The sequence below is a fragment of the Amphiprion ocellaris genome, chromosome 23 (assembly GCF_022539595.1).
Source record: "Amphiprion ocellaris isolate individual 3 ecotype Okinawa chromosome 23, ASM2253959v1, whole genome shotgun sequence".
NCBI classification, from domain to species: Eukaryota; Metazoa; Chordata; class Actinopteri; family Pomacentridae; genus Amphiprion; species Amphiprion ocellaris.
Window position 1 is genome coordinate 20,482,605 of NC_072788.1, and position 26,628 is coordinate 20,509,232.

Genomic DNA, 26,628 nt, shown 5'->3' on the forward strand with positions numbered 1-26,628 from the left:
GTAACAGTTATCACTTTAGAGATAGAGCAGATAGCTTGTCTTTGTATTACTCAGGAATTTAGCTTTATTTCTTTCAGTGAAGCTCATCCTATTCTGCTGCAGTAATATCAGCCACATTCAGAAACAATTTCTTAAGGCTCTCAGCAATCCAGAATATCAGACATCTGGACACAAAAAAACAAAAGCAAACTGAGGTACTCTGATTCTCTTGCACCGATTGAACAGCCTGGATGAAACTTCAAAACCAAAGTACTAGTTCTGCTATTTACTCACAAAGTGCTTTCTTTATTTATTTTTTTCACAAAGCGCTTTAAAAAAAATCATGCTGGTCAAAAGAAAATGAAAGATTAATTTTAAGAGCCTACATTCATCAGAATGTGTGTCTATGAGTTTATATGTATGTGAATGTGATTATAGACATGTCTGTTCTACAACTATATAACTAAGAATCCTCATACTGATCTTACTTCACAGGTGGACCCTGTTTAATTGCAGATTAAAGTATTAATTTACGTGTTGATTGGAATGAAAAAAGACAGAAAAAACTGATCAAAACTGTCATTAGTGTCCATATCAAAAATCTGTATATTTGTCTAATAGTCACATGCTTTTTCACAGTGGCTGAGTTTCAGCATTTTTTTGTTTTTATTTAAATCTGCATGATGAGGCTCAGAATATTCAGGCCTCAGTAACACAGAGAGCTCGGTGGATCTACTTTACTGCAGATGCAGCTCCAAGTTTTTCTCATTTCTCTGGATTTTTCTCAACTTTTTCATCCTTGTGCCTTCAGGAGACACACAGGAAACATTTGTGTGGTTTGAGGAGAATGAAAAGACACATTTTTTTCAGTGTTGAGACTGTTGTTGGATGATAGATGGAGCAGTTTGGTTTAGCGGTTTAGGTTTGTTAAATGAGATGGAGATAAAGTTGTAGCAGGTCGATGCAGTGTTTTTTCTTGCTGTTTTTTGGACAAAGTTTGCTGTCATGTTAGTTGATGTTTGAAGATGTTACTGCCAAGTGGAACAATGACTTGAACAGAGAGAGGAGGGACGTGGAAAGGATTTGTCACTGAAAGTTATCTGCCCTCAGTGTGGAAATTGGATGATGAATGTTTCTTCTACAAGGTAGGGATCTGCTGCTGAATAACTTGTTTATTTAACGGAGTTATATCACTGGCTGAAGTGACTGTGTGTAATTAATTTTACACTCAAACCTAGTAAAAAAACTCATAACTATTTCTAGAACAATAGAGTTTAGATTTGGACACAATTGACAGTTTGGGCCTCTTTTTATCAGTCAACATGCAGTTCAATACTTTAATCTGACATTTTATTTATTGTAATGTCCCAAAAAATCTTTAAAACAACAGTATAAGAAAGGATTTTCCTATTTTGAAATCCTTTATGTACATAACTTCTCTTTCAAATAACAAAAAATATCAGTACAGCAAAAAATATGTTGATTTAAACATGGTCAAAGAAAGTGTAACTTTATGTTGAAATGCTGTCAAACAACATATTACCATTTCTAAAAATACTGTTTTTTGATGTGGACATTATTTACAGGTTTTTCTTTCTTTGTTATCTTGTTTTAGTTTAACATTAACAAGTAAATTACTGATTTTCTGTGATTTTATTGGTTATTATTGTCCATAATTGAACCAAACAGGAAGATCAATACGGTGATGGTTACAAAATAAATTACCAATAGTACATATACACTTTTTCTTTCAAATAACAACAGATACACATGAAATCATATGTTTGTCTCTGATTCAACCCAGAAAGAAAAGTTGTGTAATTTTACAGTCAAACATTTTAACAGTACAACTGAGTATTTGTATAATCACGCAATTCTGATTTGGACAGAATTTATAAATGTGGCGTGTTCTTTACAGTCAGTATGTAAATTAGTACTTTGTTTTCTGTGACTTTACTAGTTATTATCTGGAGTTAAACAAAACAGGTCAAAATCTGTGGAGCAACAGTTCAACCATGATTTACCATTAATATGCATCATTTGTCTTTCAAATAACAACGAATGACTGTAAAATAAGATTTTAATGGTAAACCATTTTAAGAAGTCATTTACGGTTTTCTTTTGTTTTGTTTAATTTACAGAAAATAGCAAGTTACATCACGGAAAAAAAGTACAAATTTATGTATTGACTGTATGAAAAAGAAAGACAAAAAGAAATAACATGCCACCACTGTAAATACTGTCGCCACTGTAAATGTGGAATTTCCTCTCTTAAAATGTCACCACTTTTCTTTCTAGACTGAAATCTAGGACAAAAATCTCATTATTTTGCAGGTATTTGTTATGTATCGAAAGATAAATTCTTTTGTAACTGTTATTTAATAGATTTTTCTTAATTTCCTGAAATTACAGATAATAATTGGTAAAATCACAGAAAAAATCCAACTTCCGGCACACCTGTCGCTGCAGCTTCCAACCGTCTGCTTCAAGCTCCATCCTCCACTAAATCCTACCTCGCAGACATTCCCTGCTGCCTTCAGCATTCTCCAGACTCAGATGAGTTCCCGGTCCGTGCAGGTCCAGACTAGCTTTAGTTTTTGGATCGCTTGCACTTTTTCTGTAGTGTAGTATTATATAATGTGCAAGCCTCGCAACCTTGTACGCGTACAGTTTGGCTTTGATGGTTGATTCTCACGTTGACTATTAGTATTCCTTGTGTGAACGTAGTCGCTCTTTCGTTGTTTCGTTTGTCAGCCTGACTTAAGATTGATTTCTTGATTCCTGCAGTTTCTCGGCTGGCTTTCGTTTATTTGAGTGTAGCCACTCCTTGGTGTATCTATTTCTGCATGCCAGCAAAAAATATGTTCTAACCTTTCGTTCTGCTAGAATTGTAGTTCTTGGAATATTCGGTTTTTCGTACTGAGGTTAGTTCCTCTTTAGTATTTGTGCCAGACCTGTTTTCGTATTTTGTTTTGCGTACCTGCCCAGGTGATATCTGCAGTAGGTTCGTTCTTTGTTTTAGAAGTTTCTCTCTATTTTAGACCTCCCGCCTCTAGAGGCGATATTGAGTCTATAACCTTCTTCGTTCAGGTCGTTAGCTTCCGGTAGTATTTTCCGGTTGTTTTGTGAACACATTCTCTGGAAATAAACCGTTGATCTGCACCAGTCGTTCTCCTTGTCTTTCCTGAGCGTCACAGAAATCCTAACAGATGTAAATAAATGGAGAAAAGCAAATATTTTATAAGTACTGTGAATGCAAAAATGCAGAAATAGTCCACATAAAAGTTTAGAAAACGAATTAAGGTGTTATTTCAACATGTCATTGTCACTACCAAAATGTTTTTTAATTATTTATTGGTTTGTTTGTTCATACTAAAGTATTTATCTGTTCTCTGATATAATAATGTACATAACTGGTTCACATTCTACCTGCATTAATGGATGAAGGATAAAGGATGACACAAAATATGATATATGACATATTTTGAATTATTATCTTAAAATTTTAATTACCTATTTGAAATATTTACTAAAATCTAACTCTCATTCAGACAGGATTTATTTCTGTAGGATATGTGTGACTATTTTAATATTACATGTCCTGGACTGTGATTTATTCCAATCTAGAGCAAATGAGTCATTTTTCAATCCCCCTACAATAATAATTACAGCTAAAATGATCACTTGTTTTTTAGTGAATTTGCTTCACTTCATGTAATTTTTTGTCCAGAGCCATATCTCTGTATTTTAAAGTGAGTATCTATTTCTTTCCCCCCACATTTCTACCCTATATTCATTTATATTTTGTTGAAAACGTACATTGAAAGTACACAGTAGCTGTTTGCAGTTTTGTTTTTGTTTTTTTGTAGTGCCCATGTAGGTACAGACAACTCTCATTTGATTGATGGGTCGCTGATAAACTGAAAAATGTAATGATTCTCAGGCAAGCTCTAAAGCTGTTTTCTATTCATAGCTTCTAAGCAGATTCATGGATGTTTATTTGCTTTCTGCTGTGGTGTTTCATGCAGTCCATGTCTAGTACAAACCAAACCCTGTTATTGCAATGCATTGACTTCAGATTCCGATTCAATGAAGCATCCGCGCGATGTGCTGAAACATGTCAGATCCACAGACACTCCACCCTACAACCCACAGGACCTGAAGTATCTGCTACAGACACCTCGTACACTACAGGGCACCCACGGAGGTCCGGTGGACATTGTTGTCATGAGTGAGATCGGATTTGGTGGCATGAGGTTAACCTACACAATATTAGGCAGATGGTTTTAATGTGACCTGTGTACACAATAAAGATATACAACATTTCAAAAATTAAGTAAAATGCTTTGTTTTCTTGGTGCTTAATGGGAGCCTGTGTCACCTTTCTCTCCTAACCCTTAAAGATGTAGATTATAAATGCATACAACATCTCTGTCCCTTCTTCATAGCTCATGAGAAGAATTACATTGTGTATCTTACAAAAACATCGTCCATCTTCAGTGATTTTCGTTCTCCTTAACTGCTGAGCCAGTAATGTACTTAAGATAACCATTCTCTAGTTCCACGTCATCATCTCTGGCTGTAGCAGTAGCACCCACAGGATTCGGCAGGTAGACGTTTTCCCATCTTCCCCTAGAGTCTGTCTGTGAATCCTGAGAGGCACCACCACCAGCAGCAGCAGCAGCAGCAGCAGCAGCCACCTCCAGGCCCTGGTTGATATAACTAGCCTCCTGGCTGGCCTCCAGGATCGGAAGTTCTGCCAGAAGGCCTTTCAGTGCTTCAGCCAGCTCGCCAAAGCCAGGCCTCCGGGTAGGCTCCCTATTCCAGCAGCTCCTCATAATTTCATAACTGTGTTTTGGGTGAGATGAAAGAAGAAGAATAGAAGCAAAATGACACGTATAAATAGATATTGTAGATATATGGCACTGGCTGGTAGAGAGACTTCTTAATACTGGTTTAATGTGTCTATGATGAGTTGTGCATTGTTTAACTGAAGCAATATTTACCTTAAACATTTTTTTTTAGCTTGAAAAGCTGAACATTTCCAGTGTTTTACAAGAAAACAGAAAATATTTTTAAAAAAAATCTCGGCAAAAAAAGCATAATTTGGTGCAAAAGAAATCTGTTTATGGCTTACTCAACACCCTTCACATTTTCTTTTTCCTTAGCTGCAGTTTTGTATTTGGAGAACATTAATACAACTATGTAAAGAAACATGGAAAAAGCATAGATTTAATATACCCAATATATTGATATAAGAATTAGAGATATTGGTAAATTTAAAAAAAAAAACAACAGGAGCAAAAATGTCATCTTGTAGTTCGTGAGTTTAGGTGTTTAGCTGGTTTGGATCATCCTGTGAGGCAGGCCTGCTCAGTCGATTAGTCTTTTTAATGATACAAATGTTCCACCAAAACTATTTTTCTCAACACTGTTTTACAACGGCACCATCACTGCATTGCCCAAGTTGCTTGTAATTGGTCTGAAGAAATATGAACAAGCCATATAATGTTTTCTAACACAATGGCAACACGATTGTGTTGACGCTTGTGTGACCCTTTAAACTGTCACAATGGAAAAATATGTCATCTCTACTGATCAATTTAAGGAGACAGTTTAGTGCATATTATTAGGTCTTATTGCAATTTTGGGGGAATATGCACCTGATGTTTGCTATTATCCATAAAATATACAGTCCATAATGTACCCAAATTCCAGGATTCAAAAGCAATTTTTTGTATCTACTCTCAGATGTACGTTGCTTTGGATAAATGACGTTGTAGAAATTGTACTTTTAGAAATGTTCTGAAAACTCAAAACATAAAATGTGAAATGCCGACGAATAATCACAGGAACTCACAGTTTGTGATCGCAGTCCTCAGGTGGTTTGAGCCTGTGTCCAGACTGCAGCAGGTCCAGCAGTTCGTGGTTGTGGACTCCAGGATATGGTGTCCTGCCTCGGGACACAATCTCCCACATGGTTACTCCGAATGACCACTGAGACAGGGACAAGTAAATGCAGTTTTTCATCAGGCTACAAATGTACACAGCTGACTGAAGGGAAGCCTTAATCCTGACCATGGCAAACTTACCACATCACTTTTGGTGGTGTAGATGGACTCAGACAGGCTCTCCATGGCCATCCACTTGATTGGCACACGGATAGCTACTTTCTGACGGTAGTAGTTACTACTGTAGATTTTCTTGGACAGGCCAAAATCAGCCACACATACCCTAAGGTCGTCACCTAGCCTGTGCATTAAAAAGGGTATTTGCATCATCTGCAATGCTGTCAGATCAAAGAAGAAAATGTTAGTTCTGACACTGTTTTATGTATTTTGTCCCAACACACACACACATACACACACACACACACACACACACACATTGCCTCCTCTGATGCTTTCAGTCTGTGCCACTGAAACTTTAAGCAGCTTCCTTCCCAGATACAAACTATGTTGGAATACCAATAGCTGAGGGACAGAGACACAGTCATACGTGAACAAGGAGTCCTTGATTTTAAGCTATCCTCCTTCTCCCTCTGATAGACTCACATGCAGTTGCGTGCAGCCAAGTCTCTGTGCAGAAACCCCTGCTGACTCAAATAGTCCATCCCTGCTGCAATGTCGATCATGAAGCGCAGGAGACTCTGGTGGGGCACAAACTGGAAAGAAAGTAGAGTATTATAACCCCAACCCTAAGAAAAATCAGCACAAACAAAGCAATACACAGAGGACTAAGCTGCCGAAAGACCGCAGTCAGGATATTTTCTCAGCTGGATGTACAGAGTAGTGTGGCAAATGTCTGGATTATTGTAGTTGTGAAAATGTAAATAGTTTAATATCTGTAACGCGGAGATTTACTTCTTTTTTTCCCAACATCGGTAACTTCATGTGGGCACTTCAGAAAATTGTACATCTCGATTTTTTAAAAGTAAAAATAAATAAATTACACTTTTGTTTTTCTTGCTTTATCATGATTTATGACATTATAATGCTGTTATACTGAACTATGCCCCATTTTTTCAGTTCCTACTGTATCTACCTATGGTTGTGATGTTTCCACAGAGGTGCAGGAATTCATATTGCACTAAAAAAAATGCTAACATTTAGCAAAAATAAGACAGGAGCGAAAGACAAAAAGAAATACTGCTTGGGGTTAATATTTGCCTTTATTTTTCAGTAAACAATGAATTAACCAACATTTTTATCAGTGTTTTTCCGGATGAAGTAAACACTGCAGTTTAGTATTTCCTAACTACTGGTTAACACTTGGATTTGAACCAAATAGCAACTTACCACAGCTTAAGGCTGAAGCTTATGTAGAAATATTTGGTTGTGCAATACCAATGATCAGGAGATGCTGGTTTTAAAAAGTCCCTGGTTCTAACTGCAACTCAAACAGCACTAACATCTCTCTATAACTTACAGTAGGTTCACTTTTTTCATCAAGTCATTGTGGTCTCATTGACTACATTCAGGTGGACATTAAGCAGATAATTGCACCGTTAAATTTAAAGATTTATTAAAGGGTCTGATGTCTGTGATTGTTCTGTGGGCATGCATTTCTGCTCAGTTTGTGGTTCAGGAGTTACACTAATGACCCTCACAGGATGCCGGGACACAAAGTATTTTTTAAGTTTAATGTTTGCACTTATATATGCTCAAATAGATTCTACAGTTTTCTTTATGAATGCAGTCACTTTGCCTGCTGATGAAACCACTTTACATCCTAAACATCATTCATTATATCTGTAAACCCATCTGCACCTACTTGTGTCATTTGCACATCTAAGCACATTCTCATTTGCACATTTCTGCATCAGTCTCATATTGTCGATTTTTTCTGTATCATATTTTCTACATTTTTATTTTATTTAATTTCACCTTCACTTTATACTCTAATATTCTGTGTTGTCTTATTGTCCACCCGTTTATTGAATATCCATGCTGGTGTAACAACTGAAGTCAGTTGAAGTCTAAGTGTTGTGTCATCTGCATAGGTGAGCATGTGACATAAGCCCTGTTTTTGTGCATGCATTTGCTAACTGCATCTCACCATAGGAATATCACCGTAGCGCGTGGCAATGAGGAAACGACGCAAGTCTCCATGCTTCATATAGGGCAGGATGACAAGAGGAACAGGCAGAGGACAGTCCTGCTCTCTCTGTAAAGTGACCCCTGCAAACCAACACACAACAGTCACAGAACTTTCTTGCTGCTGAATAGTGGGTTAAGGATTCAATATAACTTAAATAAAGACAGTGAAGATTCAATATAACTTAGACATAACAACATAAAGGTAATTATGCTACTATATTTCTGCCAAAATGACAACCTTACATTAAATGTGTCACTCACTAATTTAATAATTTACTGATAGATCTACTTTCCTCAGTTTAACCTCTCAGACAATGTGTTCTGGGAATACTGCCAATATGCTTGATTTTCTATTAAAGTAATTAAAGGAGTTCAGCGTACTATCAGAGGTAGATCCCTTCAGCTCATGATTTCAATTAAAAACCTCAGCTCATTTTTAGAAGTAGTCTCAAAATACAAAGTAGACATCTTAAATTCAGCTAACCCCAAATTAATAACTCTTGATTCAAGTTAAGTTTATGAACAAAGCTATGCGGATTTGATGAAATTTCTGAATGTATCTAGCTGCCAGTATAACTTTCTGCCCACTATAAACTGAGAAATAATGATAAAATACGGAGATGGTCTTTTGTCTTTCTTCCACTATGACGACTTCTCAATCAACATTTGTTACATTTAAAAAAAAAACAAAAAACGAGCTACTAGAAAATTAAAGGACAGGCTTAACACTGACAGGTGGATAAGGTGGTATATCTTACCCAGTAGTCTGACAACATTTTCATGATCAAAGTTCTTCATGATCTCTGCCTCTTTCAGAAACTCATGCAAGTCTTCCTGACTGTGGATTCCAACTAGAAGGACAGAGACAAATGGTTAAAACATGAGGTGGGAAAGTGGTGTTCTTGTGAAACATTACAGCTTCGATGCATACCTCTCATGGTCTTCACAGCCACTTTGATGTCCACACCTTCCTCTGGTGTAAAGACGCCTTCATACACTGAACCAAACTCTCCTGTGGTACAGGACAGAAGATTCAGTGTTATCACTGCTGTTACTTTAGAAACATTCTGCATCTTCACAGACTATTTCTTACACTACTGTTCAAAAGTTTGGGGTCACCCAGACAATTTCATGTTTTCCATAAAAACTCACACTTTTATTCATGTGCTAATATAATTTCACAAGGGTTTTCTAATCACCAATGAGCCTTTCAACATCATTAGCTAACACAATGTAGCATTAGAACACAGGAGTGATGGTTGCTGGAAATGTTCCTCTGTACCCCTATGGAGATATTCCATTAAAAATCAGCTGTTTCCAGCTAGAATAGTCATTTACCACATTAACAATGTCTAGATTGTATTTCTGATTCATTTAATGTTATCCTCATTGAAAAAAACTGCTTTTCTTTCAAAAATAAGGACATTTCTAAGGGACCCCAAACTTTTGAACGGTAGTATATATGACACATTTAAAAGTGGTTTTGGCTGGCACTGTGCAAAATTATTATTTCATGCAATATTCCATGAATTCTAATGAGCGTTACACATATAGAGAAAACACAGGTCAGTTTGGTGGCTGTGCATAGTAGCAGTTGATTCAATTATGGTCAAACTTCACACTAGACATTGGATTGTAGAGTAAATATAATTTCAGACTTCTGTTTCTTAACATATTTCCATAAATATATACAGATGTACACAGATATACCCAGAGCACTGGGGTGTAATATGTATTTATTATCATCCTAATCAATACAACTCTGTGCTATTCACCAGGGAGCATGATACCAATATTTCCACATCCCATTGCATGCAAATTGGTCAGCTCATGTAAATGTGTACATGTGAAATATACAGTGCAAAATTATTTTGCAGGTTACACTTCATCCTAGTTCAATTATCTAAAATTGAAGATTTTCAAATTTCCTATGATAAATCTGAAGAATTTTTGGACTGGCTCTCAAAACTGGATAGCTTAAGAAGGAAAAATGTAACCTTGTCTAATTTTTGAAGTTGCATATTTTAGATTGGGCTGCACAGTGGCTCGGTGGTTAGCATTGTTGCTTTGCAGCTAGAAGATCCCTCGGTTTGTGTCCCGGCCTTCCCGGGATCTTTCTGCATGGAGTTTGCATGTTCTCCCTGTGCAAACGCTGGTTTCCTCCCACAGTCCAAAAATATGCTGAGGTTAATTGGTGATTCTAAATTGTGCGTAGGTGTGAATGTGAGTGTGATTATTTGTCTCTATATGTAGTCCTGTGATAGACTGGTGACCTGTCCAGGTGTCCCCTGTCTTCACTCTAAGTCAGCTGAGATAAACTCCAGCCCCCCGTGAACTTAATGAGGATTAAGCAGTGTAGATAATGGATGGATGGATATTTTCGGTCAGAATTAATGGCATGAATCCACAGACCCACCCTGCCATGTGCAACAGTCCAGGCTGTGCTGGTGGCATGATGGTGTATGGAATGTTGTCTTGAATACTTTGTCCTCTTTAATTCCAGTCGTGATCTGAATGACGCAGCCTGTCTGAGTGTTTTGGTTAATCATGTGCATCCCTTTTTACTCATCATGTGACCACAGTTTACCATCTTCTAATGGTTTCTTTCAGCAGGATAATGTCCCATGCCACGAAACAAAAGTTGTCTCAAACTGGTTTCGTAAACATGATAGTGAATTCAGTGGCTCTTCCAGCCATCAGATCTGAATCCAGCAGGATGCCTTGGGTGTGGTAGAACAGAAGACTGGAAGCACAAATGTGCAGCTGACAAATCTGAAAAAAAATTTGATGAATCATGTCCACATGGAGTAGATTCTTAGAGACAGATTCCAATGTCTTGTTGAATCCACAACAAAGAACTGAGGCAGTTCAGAGTCTACTTAGAATGGTGTTCCTAATAAGGTTTAATATGTTTAATATTTAGCGGGCAGGTGGCCTTAAAGACTTTCACAAGACCAGCGAGGAACGTTGGGATATAAATAAATTCCAACATCAAAGTGTCCCAAGAGAGAGATTAAATTGTCATCCTGAGGAATGTGGCTCTTATGAAGGAGAAAACAAACATTACTGTGTGTTGAATGGGTAACTCTTTATTGATGCACACTGGTTCAAAGGAAATGAACCACAAATCCCATTTACTTTCACTAACACTGCAATTTTATTTGTTGATTTGTTAATTTCCTCTCTTTTTAATTTTTATAGTAGCTTTAGTTTTGAGTGTATTTTGTGCCACTGTTGAAAAAAAATAACCTCTTAACAGAAAAAAAGAATGAGCATCAGATATTTTTATGTACACTACCAGTCAAAAGTTTGGACACATTTTGTCATTCAATGATTTTTATTTAATTATTTTATACATTATAAAATAATACTGAAGACATCAAACTGTAAAAGAATACATATGGAATTATGTTGTAAACAAAAAAATGTTAACATTCAGTATTAATCTACTATCTAGAAAATAATACAAATAAATAAAAAGCATTGAATGAAAAGGTATGTCCAAACTTTTGACTACTTTTGAGTGTATTTTGGTGTCTTTGTCAAAATCAGGAGGCAGAAAGCTGAAAGCTCATGACCTTAGATTCTGCTCAGGGTCAGCATTGTCAGTCTGGATAATTCTTACATTATCTGCATTATCTGGTCTAGTTAACATTTGGCAATGATTATATTTATGTTTGCAAACAAGTTATGGTTATGGAAATGGTTCAGTTTCAGTAACTATTGTAGATTCACTGTAATTAGTTTTAAGATTGGACTGGAATACACAAACTGCAGAAAGGTTACAAGGCATTCAGGGGTTCCAATGCTTTCAGTTCACACCATATCATTCTGATGTATGCGGTTTGATTGATCACACATTTCTTACTAAGTTGAGATTATTAAAATTATCTATCTATCTATCTATCTATCTATCTATCTATCTATCTATCTATCTATCTATCTATCTATCTATCTATCTATCTATCTATCTATCTATCTATCTATCTATCTATCTATCTATCTATCTATCTATCTATCTATCTATCTATATGAGATGGGGTCACTTCATAATGTCCTTCTTTTCGATGTTCAGAGATGTTCTGCCCTGCAGCAGAATTTCGTGTGCAGCAGTGCCCCCTATCATTTTACTTTAGAAAATGATGTAAAAGCAGAGGGTTTTCCAATAGAGTTTTAGTGTAGATCAGACCATGAGAGGATCCAGATGCTGTTTCTCCTCCTGTTTTTATTTCACTATTGTGGCCTTGGACAGTACTTGTCTTTAAGTACTTAAGTTGTTTTATTTACCTTTTTCTGTTGTGTATTTATATACTGGCTGTGTTCTGATTTCTGTTTGATGTGTGCTTTGCAACAGTTTTACGCTGGAAATAAAGTGATCTTCAAAAACAAAAAAGCTACGCTTTGGGTTTGAGCAATTACACATTAGCTTGCTGCCTATCTATGAAACCAGAAAACTCACAGGGAGGACAATATAAAAGAAAAGCAGTTTTTTTTCAATGAAGTTAACATTAAATGAATCAGAAATACAGTGTAGACATTGTTAATGTGGTAAATGACTATTCTAGCTGGAAACAGCTGATTTTTAATGGAATATCTCCATAGGGGTACAGAAGAACATTTCCAGCAACCATCACTCCTGTGTTCTAATGCTACATTGTGTTAGCTAATGGTGTTGAAAGACTCATTGATGATTAGAAAACCCTCATGCAATTATGTTAGCACATGAATAAAAGTGGGAGTTTTCATGGAAAACATGAAGTTGCCAAACTTTTGAACTGTAGTGTACATATATGCTAAAGTAGAAATATTCACAAAGTTTGAGGATTTAGAAACATTATAGGATAATAAATTCTGACATCTAAAATGAACAAGCAATATTTCAGACTCTATTGTCAGCCTCTGTTAAAACACATAGAAATGTCATGACAAAGTCACAGCAAACAGGTGTCTGTCATGTGACGTCTAACCTAACCACCACATTGCTATTTTGAAAACTGATCATTTTGCAAAGTGAGGCTAAGCCAGGATGAACTATTATTATGAAAATCCATAACTGACCTTTGCCCAGTTCCTTGCCTAGAGTCAGCTGCTCTCTCTCCACCAGTACCTCCCTCAGACTGGCCAGTAGCCGGCCACTGAGTCCCTCCAACAACTGGGCCACGCCCTCCACCACTGAAACACAGAAAACCAAAGGATTCACATCAAATCTAATACTGCTTAAATCAGTTTTGTTTTTTGCATGTGTATAAAGATGTTATGTCTCAGCAGCAGCAAATGAGATTCACACACTGTGTTGTGTGTAAAAAAGTGAAACATGGGGTGAAATGGTTATGAAGGGACAGAATAAAGAACAAAACAGCAATCCTGCCTATTAATGTGAAGTGTTTTAGATTCATAATATAATACCTTAAGGTGATCTGACTGTGTCCTTATCTGTTTCTCTTTCATATTTATTGTGATACTTTTCAGCTTGAATGAGAACTAACAGAAGCAGTGACCTTTTCAGAAGCCTTAATGTAATTAAATATTTGCAGTAAGTCCCAACAAAGGATAAAAAAACATTGCAGATTCTGTTTGTGAAGGTCAGACATATGAAATGGAAAATGACCAAGTACCAGGTACTTGGTCCTGCTCGTGAACATTAGACCTACCATCAGACCGCTGAGGGGGAGACTCCACTATCTCTGGGCGTCGGTATGAGATTTCACTATGCAGTGGCAAAAGCTCTACTTCATTGTCTGATCTGTAGGAAAGTTGGGAGCCATTATCAGTCACTTATCAGCACACTTCATTGTCGTATGTCTTAACTGTGTAGGAGGGTTCCCATTTACCTCTGAAAACATAAATTTTAGTCTCTGAAGCAAAGTGGACCTAAATGTCCTGAAAATTACATTTTGCCTTCGGAAAAACTGTCCTTGGTAAATCAAAAAAAATTGTTTTTTTACACATCTATCTACAAAACAGATGAAGTCAGATGAAATTAGCATTTGTTGTGAATTTATGTTGGTATGCAATATTATCTTAATTATTGCAGGAACAAAATTGAAGACAGTATTTTTTTAAAAACATTTAAATTATAGTAACTTAAGGGGAGCATTCAGACCCTTTCAGTGTGTTCTTATTATTTATTATGTTATAAATCCAATTGTAGCCTCTTAAGACCTGGTGTCCATCTACACACATGGACAAATTTGTTGGTACCTTTTGGTTAATGAAAGAAAAACCCACAATGGTCACAGAAATAATTTGTATCTGAAAAAAGTAATAAGAAATAAAAATTCTATGGAAATTAACCGGTGAAAATCAGACATTGCTTTTGAACCGTGGTTCAACAGAATTATTTTTTAAAATAAACTCATGAAACAGGCATGGACAAAAATGATGGTACCCTCAGCTTAATATTTTGTTGCACAACCTTTTGAGGCAATCACTGCAATCAAACAATCTAGCTCAGAGGACCTACTGAGTCATATAAATTGAATCAATTAGCAATTAAATTAAGCCACCAAGAAGCATGTAGCCCTACTATATATACAAGAAAACATTATTTAATTTTTTCTATCTCCTAACATTTTCAAAGTCTTGATATTTATGCTGACAATGTCACATATGCAATGTGTCTTTAAATAATGAAGCATTATTATTGTCTGTCCCAAAGCCAGCTTAATGATCAGCTATAACAGACAGCTGGGCTAGTGTGAAGCAACAGACTATAGAGAATTTTTTCTGTCCTACTTCATGGTAAATACAGTGGTTTTTTTTTTTTTTTTTAGAATGCTACTAGAAAATCCACTAAGAGCACAGCTCCCCTTTGTGTACACTGTCAGTCACTGCAATAATGGTAACGAAAACAAAGTGTACTTTAAAAAAAAAAAAAGACTAGTTCTTTCGATTATTGTCTCAGCAATACTGTAAACACAAACCTGAAATCATTGACCCTATTACAAAAAATTACTTATATGAATAAAAAATGTAAATAACATTGACTTAATAGGGACAAAAAGAGAAAGTGGGAGGTCCCTTACCTGAGTTTAATGTAGTTTTTGCGCAGGACACACACTGCAGTGGGGATTATAGCCATGAGCAGCAGGACGCTAAATAAAACACCAATTGTGAGCCACATGAAGAAGCGACTCTCATGCTGAGGAGCTGGTGTTATGTCAAGAATTGGGAGGTTTAATTCTGGGGGAACAGTAGTCACCACAGGAGGAAGTTTCCCTGTAAAAAACACAACTGTGGCTCAGACATAAAGTCATTTTAACTTTAAATGCATTTTGTTTTGGTGCCTAAAAATGCTCCCAAACCCATTAAGCTGCTCTAATTAACTTTTATATTAACATTAAATATGAAGACTTTGTGTAAAGTGATCCCTCAAAGTGACAAATCCAAAGAGAATTTGCACCAAACTCTGCTGTTCCTTTTGGCTCTAATGATTTTTTACATCTTTTAGCTCTTTCTTTGATTATTCTGTCCACAACTGTAGCAGAGACACAAAGTGAAGCATTTAGCAGCTAAAGATTTCAATATATTTCTCAGAAAATGTTAGAAATTTGACTAGAGTGAAGTTAAATGAATGTTAATGTTGGTCCATGTCTCCAAGTCTGCATGACCCACTCACCAGGACAATTTAATGAGATGATAATATACCTGTTGAGTTGCTACTCTTTGTAATGTTGCCTCTAAACTCAACTAATGCAACTTCACAGTGCATTAGAATGCACCTAATGTCAATTAGTCAGAAAAAAATAAAAAGAGAAATTAAAAAAACTCTAATGTAATTCAAAAGGCACACACAGTTGAAGACAAAATTATTAGCCCCCCTATGAAATTTTAGTTTTTTTTCCAATTTTTCCCAGGTGCATTTTTAACAGAGCAGAGAATTTTCAACACAGCACTTCTGAACATACTAGTTTTCTTCAGAAAGCACAAATTACTTGTTTTGTACACAACAACAGAATGATTTTAGAAAAATGAAAAATTACAAGGGTCAATATTATTAGCCCCCTTAAGAATTGATCTTTTAATTGAGCAAAAGCACAAACCACTGTTGTGCAATCATGTGCTTTAACTTTGTAACACTCACAGCTTGTAATCAATCAGTCAAGTCTGGCAGAGGTAGGAAGCGAAAGATTTCAAAGACTTTGGAAAGAAAACTTGTAAGAGATGTGTATAAAGATGCTAGAACAATCACCAAAGCACTAGTTATTGACTTAGACAAGTCAGGAATTGTAGTGTCAAAGAAGACAGTGACTAGAGCCCTGCACAGAAATAGACTGTCAGGATGCAGGCCAGAAAAACATCACTTTTACAGAAGAGACAGCTTCAAGTCAGACTGAAGAATGTTAAGGACAACCTGGAGAAAGACTATGAATACTGGAAGCGTGTCCTTTGGTCAGATGAAATCGAACTAGAGCTCTTTGGCCATCTCTTTAGTTTAGCAACTCAAAGAACACCGTACTGAGATATAAACACGTTGGTGGCAGGTGAGGATGCTTCAGTGTGTCTGGAACTGAGAATCTTGTCAAGATTAAAGGAATCATGAAGAAAGAAGGATACATGAAGATTTTGAAAGAAAACCTCAAGCAGTCAGCTGCAAAACTGGGTCTGGGTGGTCGCTTTGTCTTCTAACATGACAACGACCCAAAACATACGTCGCTCCTGGTGAAGAATTATCTCCAGAAGACCAAAGTAAACGTTATTGACTGGCCTGCACAAAGCCCTGACTTGAGCTCCATGGAAAATCTGTGGGGTCAACTGAAGACCAGGCTCCATGCCAGAAAACCATCAAATCTGGACGAGCTTGAGAGATTTGTCAATGGGCTGGGATTCCTCAGGAGATGTGTCAGAGACTTGTTACAAACTACAACAACTGCAAGCTACTATCCAGTAAAAATGATACACAACTGATTACTAGCATCAAGGGGGATAGTAATTTTGATCCTGGTAGCTTTTGCTTTTTGTTAAATCATTTTGTTTCTGTGTGCAAAGTAAAATAATCCAAAATAAAACTAGGATGTTTGGAAAAGCTGTGTTAAAAAATCCTTGATCTGTTTAACAGCACTTGGGATTTTTATTTTTATTTATTTTTTTAAACTAAAATTTCATAGGGAGCCTAATACTTTTGTCTTTAACTGTATGTCTATGGTCTCAGAGACCAAAAAGCATGTGCATTTAAGAGGGAAACAACCCGCTACGCATAACATTAGAGGATCAGTTCAAAACCTAGTAACAACCTGCTGATTACTGACCAATCACGTCACTGGAAATGTAAAGTCACCTCCAGGACTTTGACAGAACACAAGAGTAAAGTGACAAATAATGATGAACAATGCAGCCAAAGCTAACAGAGCTACGTGATAACCACCTTTGGGATAACAGATATCTAGGACAAACCACGTCCTCCTCACTGATAGAAGATTAAATGGAAAAGAGCTAGACAAAATTGTGCAGGTTTTGGTTTAGTGCTATAGGCCCCCAGACTACATAATATGTTGACATTACTGCTTACATACATCTGTGAATGGTAATAGCTGCAGTTGATAAATGTGGTGCCCCCTGGAGGATGGATATGTCATTGGAGGCTTGCACTGACAATCTGTAGTCGCGCTGTGGGTTCAGTCCCATGATCCTGACTGATGTGTTGGTCAGTTCTGCTGAGTGTGGCAGAAAAATCACATCATCCCCACACATCTCCCACTGACTGCCAGCCTCAGCTTCCTTCTCACACTTAACATGATACTTCACTTCCTGTCTGCCTCCCCTGTCATGAGGAGGGTCCCACGTCACCGTTAGCACAGAGTCATTATGATGACTAGCGGTTAGATTCACAGGAGCAGAAGGTGGCTCTGTAAGAAGCACAATCATATTTATTCTTTCCAAAATCCATTCATATAGCAGTTAAAAAACACAAACAGAAGTAAAAAAATAAACAAAAAAGCAAGTGACATTATTTTTCTCTCATTGGGGGGTGGGGGGCAAAGTTTCCAACAATCAAAGTCCACACACAAGGGCATTAATTAATGTTTAAGTTAGTGAAATAATACATTTTCTTGTTAGTTCCAGTAAACCCATTCCTTGTTCCTTACTGGTGCAGCCGAGGTCATGGGGATCACCTGGCAAACGGCTGAAACCTTGTAGGCAGTCGCACCTCTCTGATCCCTCCCTCTGGGTCCTGGTATTCGCTGGGCACAGCTGGCATCCTGCACTCTCATTGGCTGCTTTGTAGTAACCCATCTTACAGGCTGGTGAAAAAGAAAGAGTGAACCTCTTTTTGCCACCAACAGTACTGATAGTGTTTGTAGAAGCACTACTACTATTTACATGTGCATTATCATGGTCCCCAGAATACCAACTGCTCCTCCGTCCGATTTACCATCCTGCACTCTCATTGGCTCCTTTGTAGTAACCCATCAAAGCTTAAAGTTGCTTTTGTTAAGATCTCCGTTTATCCAAGTTGTGGCCCTCTCCTATAAAGAGTCCCTCTGTTAAAATCTAGTTTTAATACTTTTGGCGTAAATATCACTTGCATGAACACATTAATTTGTAACCCCTAAACCTCTTGACTTTTTTAATATCCACCTACGAATGTCTTCAAAGTCAGTCAGTAACAGTAACAGTTCAAAAACAATTGTAGTTACTAGCAATTATGTGGTGTGAGAGGGAACATTAGACTGGATGCTATTTTTTGAGCAATGCACAGGAAACATATCTAAACTAAAATTAAAACAGTGAGGTCAGACTGAGGATTGTGGGAAAGAGGATGTGAAAGTCCTGAGATGGTAACTAAAGCAGGAAAAAAATGAATTCAATATTAGTTCAACCAGATTATGGTTTTGTTGCTAAGACAAGCAACTCATCGTTTTGCTTTGTTTTGTGCTTGTTTCTGTTTTTCAGCCTGTTCTGGTTTGACCTGTCTGTTCGTCTTCAGAAGGAAAGAGCTAACTAGAAATCAGATCCATTTAAAATGTGTCTGTATGCTGAAATAATGAACACACAATGAAAAAAGAGACATAACTAATGTGATTTCCATACCTTCGCAGGTGTCATCCATGACTTGATGCCCAGGTTGACAAGTGCACCCCCCCTGCAGTGGCATCCACACTCCATCCACGTTACACTCCCTGAAAGGAGGAGAAACCTCAACAGCTCCCTCCACGCAAGAACCAAACAGAAGCCCCGACCCAGCAGCCATTCCCCCAAATGAGACCAGATCAGAAACAATGTCAGGGCACCTCCTGTAATACAGTCTGATGGAGGTCAGAAACACACATGTGCCTGAAAAGGAGAAGGCGATCTGGAAGCCTCTGCGGCTGACTGAGCAGACACTCAAGGCCAGGCTGCGATTCAGGTAGTTGGACATTTGGTTTGGATGGACTGCATCTGGGAGCAGTTTGGAGGTCTGGATGTTCAGCACTGCCTGGCTATTCCGAAATTTTCTGATCGGGGTGTCTGAATCAAAACAATAAACTTGCAGCGAGTCGAGCTGACCAGACGACTCCTCTTCTTGGGCAACTGAAATATCCATCAGTAGGTAATGGGCATCTTTACGCTCCATCCACTGGCTTAAAATAGTTCGCTTTATTCTTTTTCCACAAGCTTGGAGCACAGGCACAGTCCCCTCTGTACCAACTGGTAGCTGAATTTCACTCCACTGTAATGACGAAGAAAAAACAATAAGTGAAAAGTTGCAGAGACACACAGTAACAACCATCAACACAATACATTATGATACTAGGCAACTTCATCTCAGATTAGACTACACCTCATTCATTTTGTGTCCTTAGGCAAATCCATTTAAGAGACTGGTTAAACCTGGAGTTACACATGTGATCATTCAAAAGGGGTCAATCAGCCAACAATTGCACATATCTTACATCATCTGGATTCAGATCTCCATTAGCAGCATACTGATCTTGAGTAAGAAACAGAATGGAGTGGTGTATAAATGAAATGGTCACCAAGAAAAAGGGGATTGTGAGAACTCTGCACTACGCTGCAACACAAGCTCGAAGCATGATGGATAGACCCCTGTGCTGAACAGCTGGAGATGTGTTCTTTTCATGAACTTCTGCACCTTTATTTCTCTAAACATAGCTTTGGTGATTGTGGCCAAAAAGTTCTATTTTAACTTCGTTAGTTTACACAATCTGTTTCCAAACTGCCTCAGTCTTGTTTAGATGTTTATTTGCAAACTTCTGATGGTGAATTTTTGGTAAAGATGTCAGAAAGGTTGCTGCTAATGACTCTTCCAGGAATGTTAGATGATTTTATTGCAGGTGTCTCTGCACAGTGGAACAACGCGTCCTCCAGATGGTCTTTTGCTGTTAAACAGAGGTTTTGATTTGCCTTTCAAGCAATCCTATTAGCAGTTCTCTCAGAAAGATTTCCTGGTGTTCCAGATCTCAGCTTGACCTCCACTGCTGTCAACTGTCATTTCTGTGACACCACATCACATAAAAAAACCCTATATATATATATATATATATATATATATATATATATATATATATATATATATATATATATATATATATATATATATATATATATATATATATATATATATATATAGGGGGGTTTTTCACATAAAAAACCAAAAACAGTGAATCATGTACTTCAATAAGTCATGCCACAATTATAATTAGTAAATAAAATTACACATGGTGATACAGTTAGGATTAATAATTATGTCAAACTGTAACAATAAACTTGTACTATAAGCATTCAGAAGATTATTCATTTGTGTATTTGTGGTGTGCTGGAGGATTTGTATGCTTTACTGAATCATTACAACACTTTTATCACAACAAGGTATGATCTTTGGCATCATTAAATAAATAAAATGCATATAATTATAAATAATGATACAAAATATATACACATTTACTACAGAGAATTATTTTCTATCTAAACAGTAAATCCAGCATTTTGCCAGTCAGCAGTTAATTAAGGTGTTCGTTCTTTCCATGAAGTTCTACACCTTATTATGAAATGAAAATGTTTCACTTAGTGATCACACTTACTTCCCTGGAGGGTTCAGCGTTCCATCCCAGTCTGGTCTGTTTGTCAGAATGAAAAATCTCCTCTAAACAATGGAAAGAAAGTCAACACAGTTACTCAGTTTTATTGTACTACATGTTTCTGTTGGACTGACACACACCTTAAAATCAAGGCAGTAACAGTTTAGAATGAGGTCAAGTGGGTCAGGACAAAAACTGTCCAAAAAATGTTTGATATCATCTTGATCAGGGCGTTGTCAGAGTTCATTTCCTCTTTCTAAATACAAAACTGTTTAGTTAAATTTCAATGGAATGCATTGACTTTACAGACGATCCTGTGAAAAAGTAAGGCTGGAAAAGTTTATTTGTTAATATCTTGAGTATTAGAAGTATTAATATTTTACACATATGGTTTTGAAAAGTTGATTTTAATGTTGTATGTCTAGTCTCTTTTTTTTTTATGGTCACTCAGTATCTGCTGACTGAGCACTTTATACACTTACGCAATTTAATACAACACCTCTGCCATAAATTCTACAACGTTCATAAAAGTTGAGTTTTTGTTGTTGCCTGCAAACATCCAAAAATGCTTAAAATTTGCCAGGAAGCACAAACATTGGACTGTAGATTACTGGAAGAAGATACTCTGGATGGATGAGTCCAAGTTTGAACTCTTTGGTCAGCATTGCCATGTTTATGTCCACAGAAAAACTGGAGAACGTTTTGATGCTACATGCACTGACCCACAGTGAAGAAACACGGTGGAGATTATATCATGGTATCAGGTTCCATTTATGGAAACGGCACGGGCAAATTAGTTCAGATGGATGGTATCATGGACAAAGAAGGTCTACCACAACATCTTGGTGCATCATGGAATCCCTTCTGGATTGAACCTGATTGGTTGTAGGTTCATAGACCAAGAAGACAATGACCCCAAGCATACTTCAAAGCTGTGCAGAGACTACTGGACCAAGAAAAAGGAATCTGGAACTGATGGACAGGTCAAGTCAAAGTCCAGACTTGAATCTTATTGAGCAGATCTGGGATTTATTGAAATCAAAAATAGATAGCACAAAAGTTTCATGCAACAGCTAGAAACTATTTGGAACTCAATAACAAAAGAGGCTGTGGAAAAGTACATATAAACAATGGCAGCAAGAATGCAAGCTGTTATCAGGGCCAAAGGAGACCAAGCAAAATATTAAGATTTTTGGATAATATACAGTGCTTAACAAGTTTATTAGTCAACCTGTCATAAAAGCAAGAAAACACAAATATTTTAGAAATCTGTCAAAAACTTGTTTCAAACTAAAAATTGTAAAAATAAACAGCTAACAGAAAATAAAAATTGTATAAATCTTGTTTACATTTTTTTTAAAAAAAAGGTAAATTAACCATTTTAATATCTTAGTTAACCAAATTACTTTCAGTTTAACAGGTTTTTACACAATAATTTTTGAATTTTTTAAGCCACCAATGTAGTTAGGTGTCTTATTTCCACATGGGCTACATTACCGCCAAGTAATTCAGAATGAGACAATTAGCCCTCCAAACATTCTCTGACAGTAGACCTTTAGTTTTGGTTATCAAGGCTATCTCTCTATCACACAAATTATACATAGTATGTATAGTGTAAAGATTGTTTGCCTCAGACAATGGAGGCTACAATTTAACATTACTAATTGCTGGAGAATTCACTGACTGTTAGAAACTACGTAGACTTTATGAAGTATGTTCTATTCACTCTGTTGCTCTGACATCTACTGAATTACAATGACAGTGAGTGTGTCTATCCTTTCATGAACTCTTCCTGACAACCCTCTGTGCTGGAATAACAGCAATCCTAAAAGCAAAACACCTGAGCACTCACCCTCCTCTCCTTGAAGCTGTGCGTCACTACCGGCATTCCATGTCAACATCCACAATATGACGAGAGCGGGCCTGACAGACCACAAGCTACTGTTACAAACAGCCATGGTTGTGGTCCAGCTCATAACAGTCACCTGTGGGGTCGGTCACTTCTGATATCCAGCCTGTCAGTTGGCTCCTCTAAATGACATCACTTAGAGGCTGTTTACATCCACTTCTGATTTGGTTCAGAGGAATTTGTGTTGAAATGAGCCCTCCTCTTCTGGAAACAACACCCACACTCTTTAGACTCGCTGAGTTCCGGTCTGTGCCACCACTGTTATTGCTCTTTCCAAGACAACAATAGAATCCCGACCACAGCCAAAATTAATTTGAAGCGAAAGAAGTAATTCACTAACCATAATAAAAGCAAGAAAACTCTAAAAAATTATAATTGTTGTTGTATGCACACATTGAAAAGCTAACATGAATTTATTATATTTGCCGATATGGTAAATTTGGAGTTGATCATGGTGATGTTTGAGAGTAGAAGACTGTTACATAATGAGGACATTCAGAGAGCAGAGAAATGGCACTCGTCCTCTCTGAGGTTAACTAGTCATCATCAAGACAGCAGCATTTCTGGACCCCTCAGAAGTATCTGCCTTTGACTGGATACTTTTTTCTCCCCTGACAACAGCGCTAAAAGACATATTTTTAAATACAGTATTTGGCCCCCTACCGCTAACTGTTATGTTAAAGGTTCCAGAGTTCACAAGTTGAAAGCTATCCATAGGACTAAAAGTTCTTAAATTCTTCATTTTTATTAATCCTTTCATTTGAGTATTGGCCAAGACTTTCTCACATCCTCTTTCTGTGATTGCTTATTTTTAGAAGTGTTGAAATCAGCAAATTTTGGATTTTTCCGTTTATCAAGGGGTATTATTAAATGTTAAAATGTTGCTAATGACTCATGTTTTTTTTTTCTTCAGGCTTAATCAGAACCATTAGTTTTAATCAAAACACCTGCAATCTGCTTATTTAGGCAAATGTTGAATCAGCCAATCATGTGCATCAGAAGATCCTGCAGAGACAAGTCCATGATAAAAAAGAAATGAGGCTGTTTAACAGACAAGGAAAGCCTGACCAAGGACTAGTAGGCTGCTCTTAATAAACTCCTCACTGACTGTACACACATACTTGATCTGCTGAGCCAAGATTGTTACGCTGTCCAACTCTGACCAGGTTGTGGCAGGTTTTCTCCCTTCCCCCTCCTTTCTTCTGTCTCTCTCCAAGTGGATATGAGCGTGATGTGTGATCACCTGATGAGCACAAGCAGGTGGGAGTGATCACTGCAGCTACCTTCCTCCTCCATTAAAGCCAGACACAGATCATTACTTCAGACTGCTGAACAACCTCAGTCAGTTTAATGATCCATGTTCCATCTAGCTCTCTTGTGTTTACCTTGCGCTAACTGCTGTTCTTTGTGCTCTAGTTCTGGATCTTCCACTTGCTTGTAAAGCCCTCACCTGGATTCTTCACCTGTTCTCCACCATCAGTCTGGATCCTCCCAGATCACCACAATGACATCAGCTGGGATAGACTCCAGCCCCTGGACGACCCTAATAAGGATTAAGTGTTGTATAGATGATGGGTGGATGTATTAATAAAATATCTGCATGGACATTTTTTTTCCATCTATCTGTACTTTAGTTTCTGTTTAATGTACTGAAGGACAACCTATTCCCTCCTTATTCTTTCCTCTCAAACAAATCTGCCTCTGTGTAGGAGAGAAATGGAGTGAGATGCACAGGTTTGAACAACACAGGTGGTTTCTCTTGCAAAGAATCTGCTTAGTGTATTATTCCACCGTCTTTCCATTTCTGTCATCTGCTTTTCTTGTTCCTATCGTTTCCTGTTGAAACAAGAAGAGGCTTCATGGGGTATGGTTCTGCCATCAAACTTTTTCATGATTAATTTCTTGGTGCTGTTTCTTGTTGAACAAAAACATTTAACAAAAACATACTGCTGGTGCTCAAAGTTGACAGTGCAAAAAGTTTTTCCCAGATTCCTCAGTCATAGTGCAGGAGCTAACACACACACAGAGTACTGCATTTTCTGAGTGCTTTTCTAGTTGCTCTGCCAAGGAAGGCGGTGGAGTTATGTGACGATCACCATCAGTTTGTCTGTCCATTCGCAACATTACTCAATAATGGACTAATGAATTTGGATGAAATTTTCAGGGAAGATCAGACATGACACAAGGACCAAGTGATTAGATTGTGGCAGCAATGCAGCTTATAGTCTGGATCCACAGGTTTGTTTAGGATTTCTATATCTAACTGCAGCTGATCCTATGTTGTGACATTTTGCCTTATTTTAATACAAAAGTAAAAAGTGAGTAATGGATGTTAGGTCAAAAATGTTGGCTACTGTCTTGGGGTGTTTGGTGATATAACATGAATAAGGATATCGGACAATGCATATAATTAATATCAACTTTACAAATTACATTGACATGACATGCTAGATTGAGAATTCCTCAATTATTTACCTGCAGCTTTTAATAATTGACTTATATGTACAACCCCTGGCAAAAATTATGGAGTCACCAGTCTTGGAGGATGTTCTTTCAGTTGTTTAATGTTCCATTTTAAATGACTTCAGTTTTGTGGCAGGTCTGTGATCTGCTTTTTTTCTACAAAATTAAACAATTGAATGAACATCCTCCAAGACTGGTGATTCCAAAATTTTTGCCAGGGGTTGTACATTGTGTATTTTTAGTATTGGCATTTGTATTTTATTTAAATTCAATTAATTTGCCTTTTTTTGTTTTTCTTTGTACATTTGTATGTTTTATCTGGTTTGTATTTTTTTTGTTTTTACATATATGCAAAAATCTGAAAGAGTAGTGGTGATAAAGATCTATGTTTGATATCAAAATGGAATCACTTTTGAAATATACTAAATACAAACTAGCGCTGCACAGTAGTTAGCAATTAGGCATCAGCATCGAGATGTGTGATGCATAATAGTCACAGAACAGGTAGCACAAAGGTGGGTTTTCTCTGGGTTCTCTATCTTTCTCCTAAAGTCCAAAAACATGCTGAGGTTAATTGGTGACTCTAAATTGTCTGTAGGTGTGAATGTGATTGTTTGTCTCTATGTTTAGCCCTGTGATAGACTAGCGACCTGTTCAGGGTGTCCCCTGTCTTCACCCTAAGTCAGCTGGGATAGACTCCAGTCCCCTATGACCCTAATGAGGAGTAAGTGGTGTAGGTAATAGATGGAGGTCTGTAGTTGTAATGTAAGAGTTTAAATTCTGTTTAACTGATAATTTATAAAATATCAGAAAATAGTGAGAAATCCAATCACAGCTATACAGAGCTCTTTGGGACACCACACCAACAGATCAACACTTCAAACCTCAAAATGACCAACAGAAAAGTGAAGTAATTGCAAGAAAAAAAGCAGCAAATTGCAGGATTCCCTTGTAAAATGTATGAAGAAAAGTGGAAGCACAATCATGTAAATAACTTCAGTAAATGTACTTCATACTTTCTACCTCTATGTGCACACATGGAATAGAAACTAGTGTGGTTATGCAGCGTTTGGCCTCAGTTCTAAATAGCTGCTGTAAGTTTAGCAAACCACTAGAGGGAAGTTACAGTCCACACTGTCAGGTGAAATCTATTCCCCTC

The 26,628-nt window shown here is 37.2% G+C and overlaps 1 protein-coding gene across 1 annotated transcript; it reads right to left on the bottom strand.

Annotated features, from left to right (window-relative positions):
• Positions 1-1,320: 1,320 nt before the first annotated feature.
• Positions 1,321-26,443, bottom strand: si:ch73-40a2.1 (tyrosine-protein kinase receptor TYRO3). The gene is made up of 15 exons (XM_023283347.3): positions 22,950-26,443; positions 21,101-21,162; positions 19,110-19,728; positions 18,164-18,319; positions 17,591-17,923; positions 15,104-15,296; positions 13,730-13,821; positions 13,137-13,250; positions 9,010-9,090; positions 8,837-8,929; positions 8,038-8,159; positions 6,534-6,643; positions 6,072-6,231; positions 5,840-5,976; positions 1,321-4,827 (listed from the first exon to the last, which is right to left on the bottom strand). The coding sequence occupies exons 1-15, from the start codon at positions 23,071-23,073 to the stop codon at positions 4,476-4,478; spliced, it is 2,748 nt and encodes a 915-aa protein (XP_023139115.2). The 5' UTR covers positions 23,074-26,443; the 3' UTR covers positions 1,321-4,475.
• Between the last annotated feature and the right edge of the window lie 185 nt (positions 26,444-26,628).

What these genes read in the sequence shown, in the direction of transcription:
- si:ch73-40a2.1 (XM_023283347.3), bottom strand. Translation starts at nt 23,073, where the DNA reads ATGAGCTGGACCACAACCATGGCTGTTTGTAACAGTAGCTTGTGGTCT. An exon ending in AGGCAAGGAACTGGGCAAAG is followed by an intron (nt 9,091 to 13,136) that starts GTCAGTTATGGA and finishes CCTGTACCACAG; the next exon opens with GAGAGTTTGGTTCAGTGTAT. An exon ending in GAGGACTGCGATCACAAACT is followed by an intron (nt 4,828 to 5,839) that starts GTGAGTTCCTGT and finishes CCCAAAACACAG; the next exon opens with TTATGAAATTATGAGGAGCT.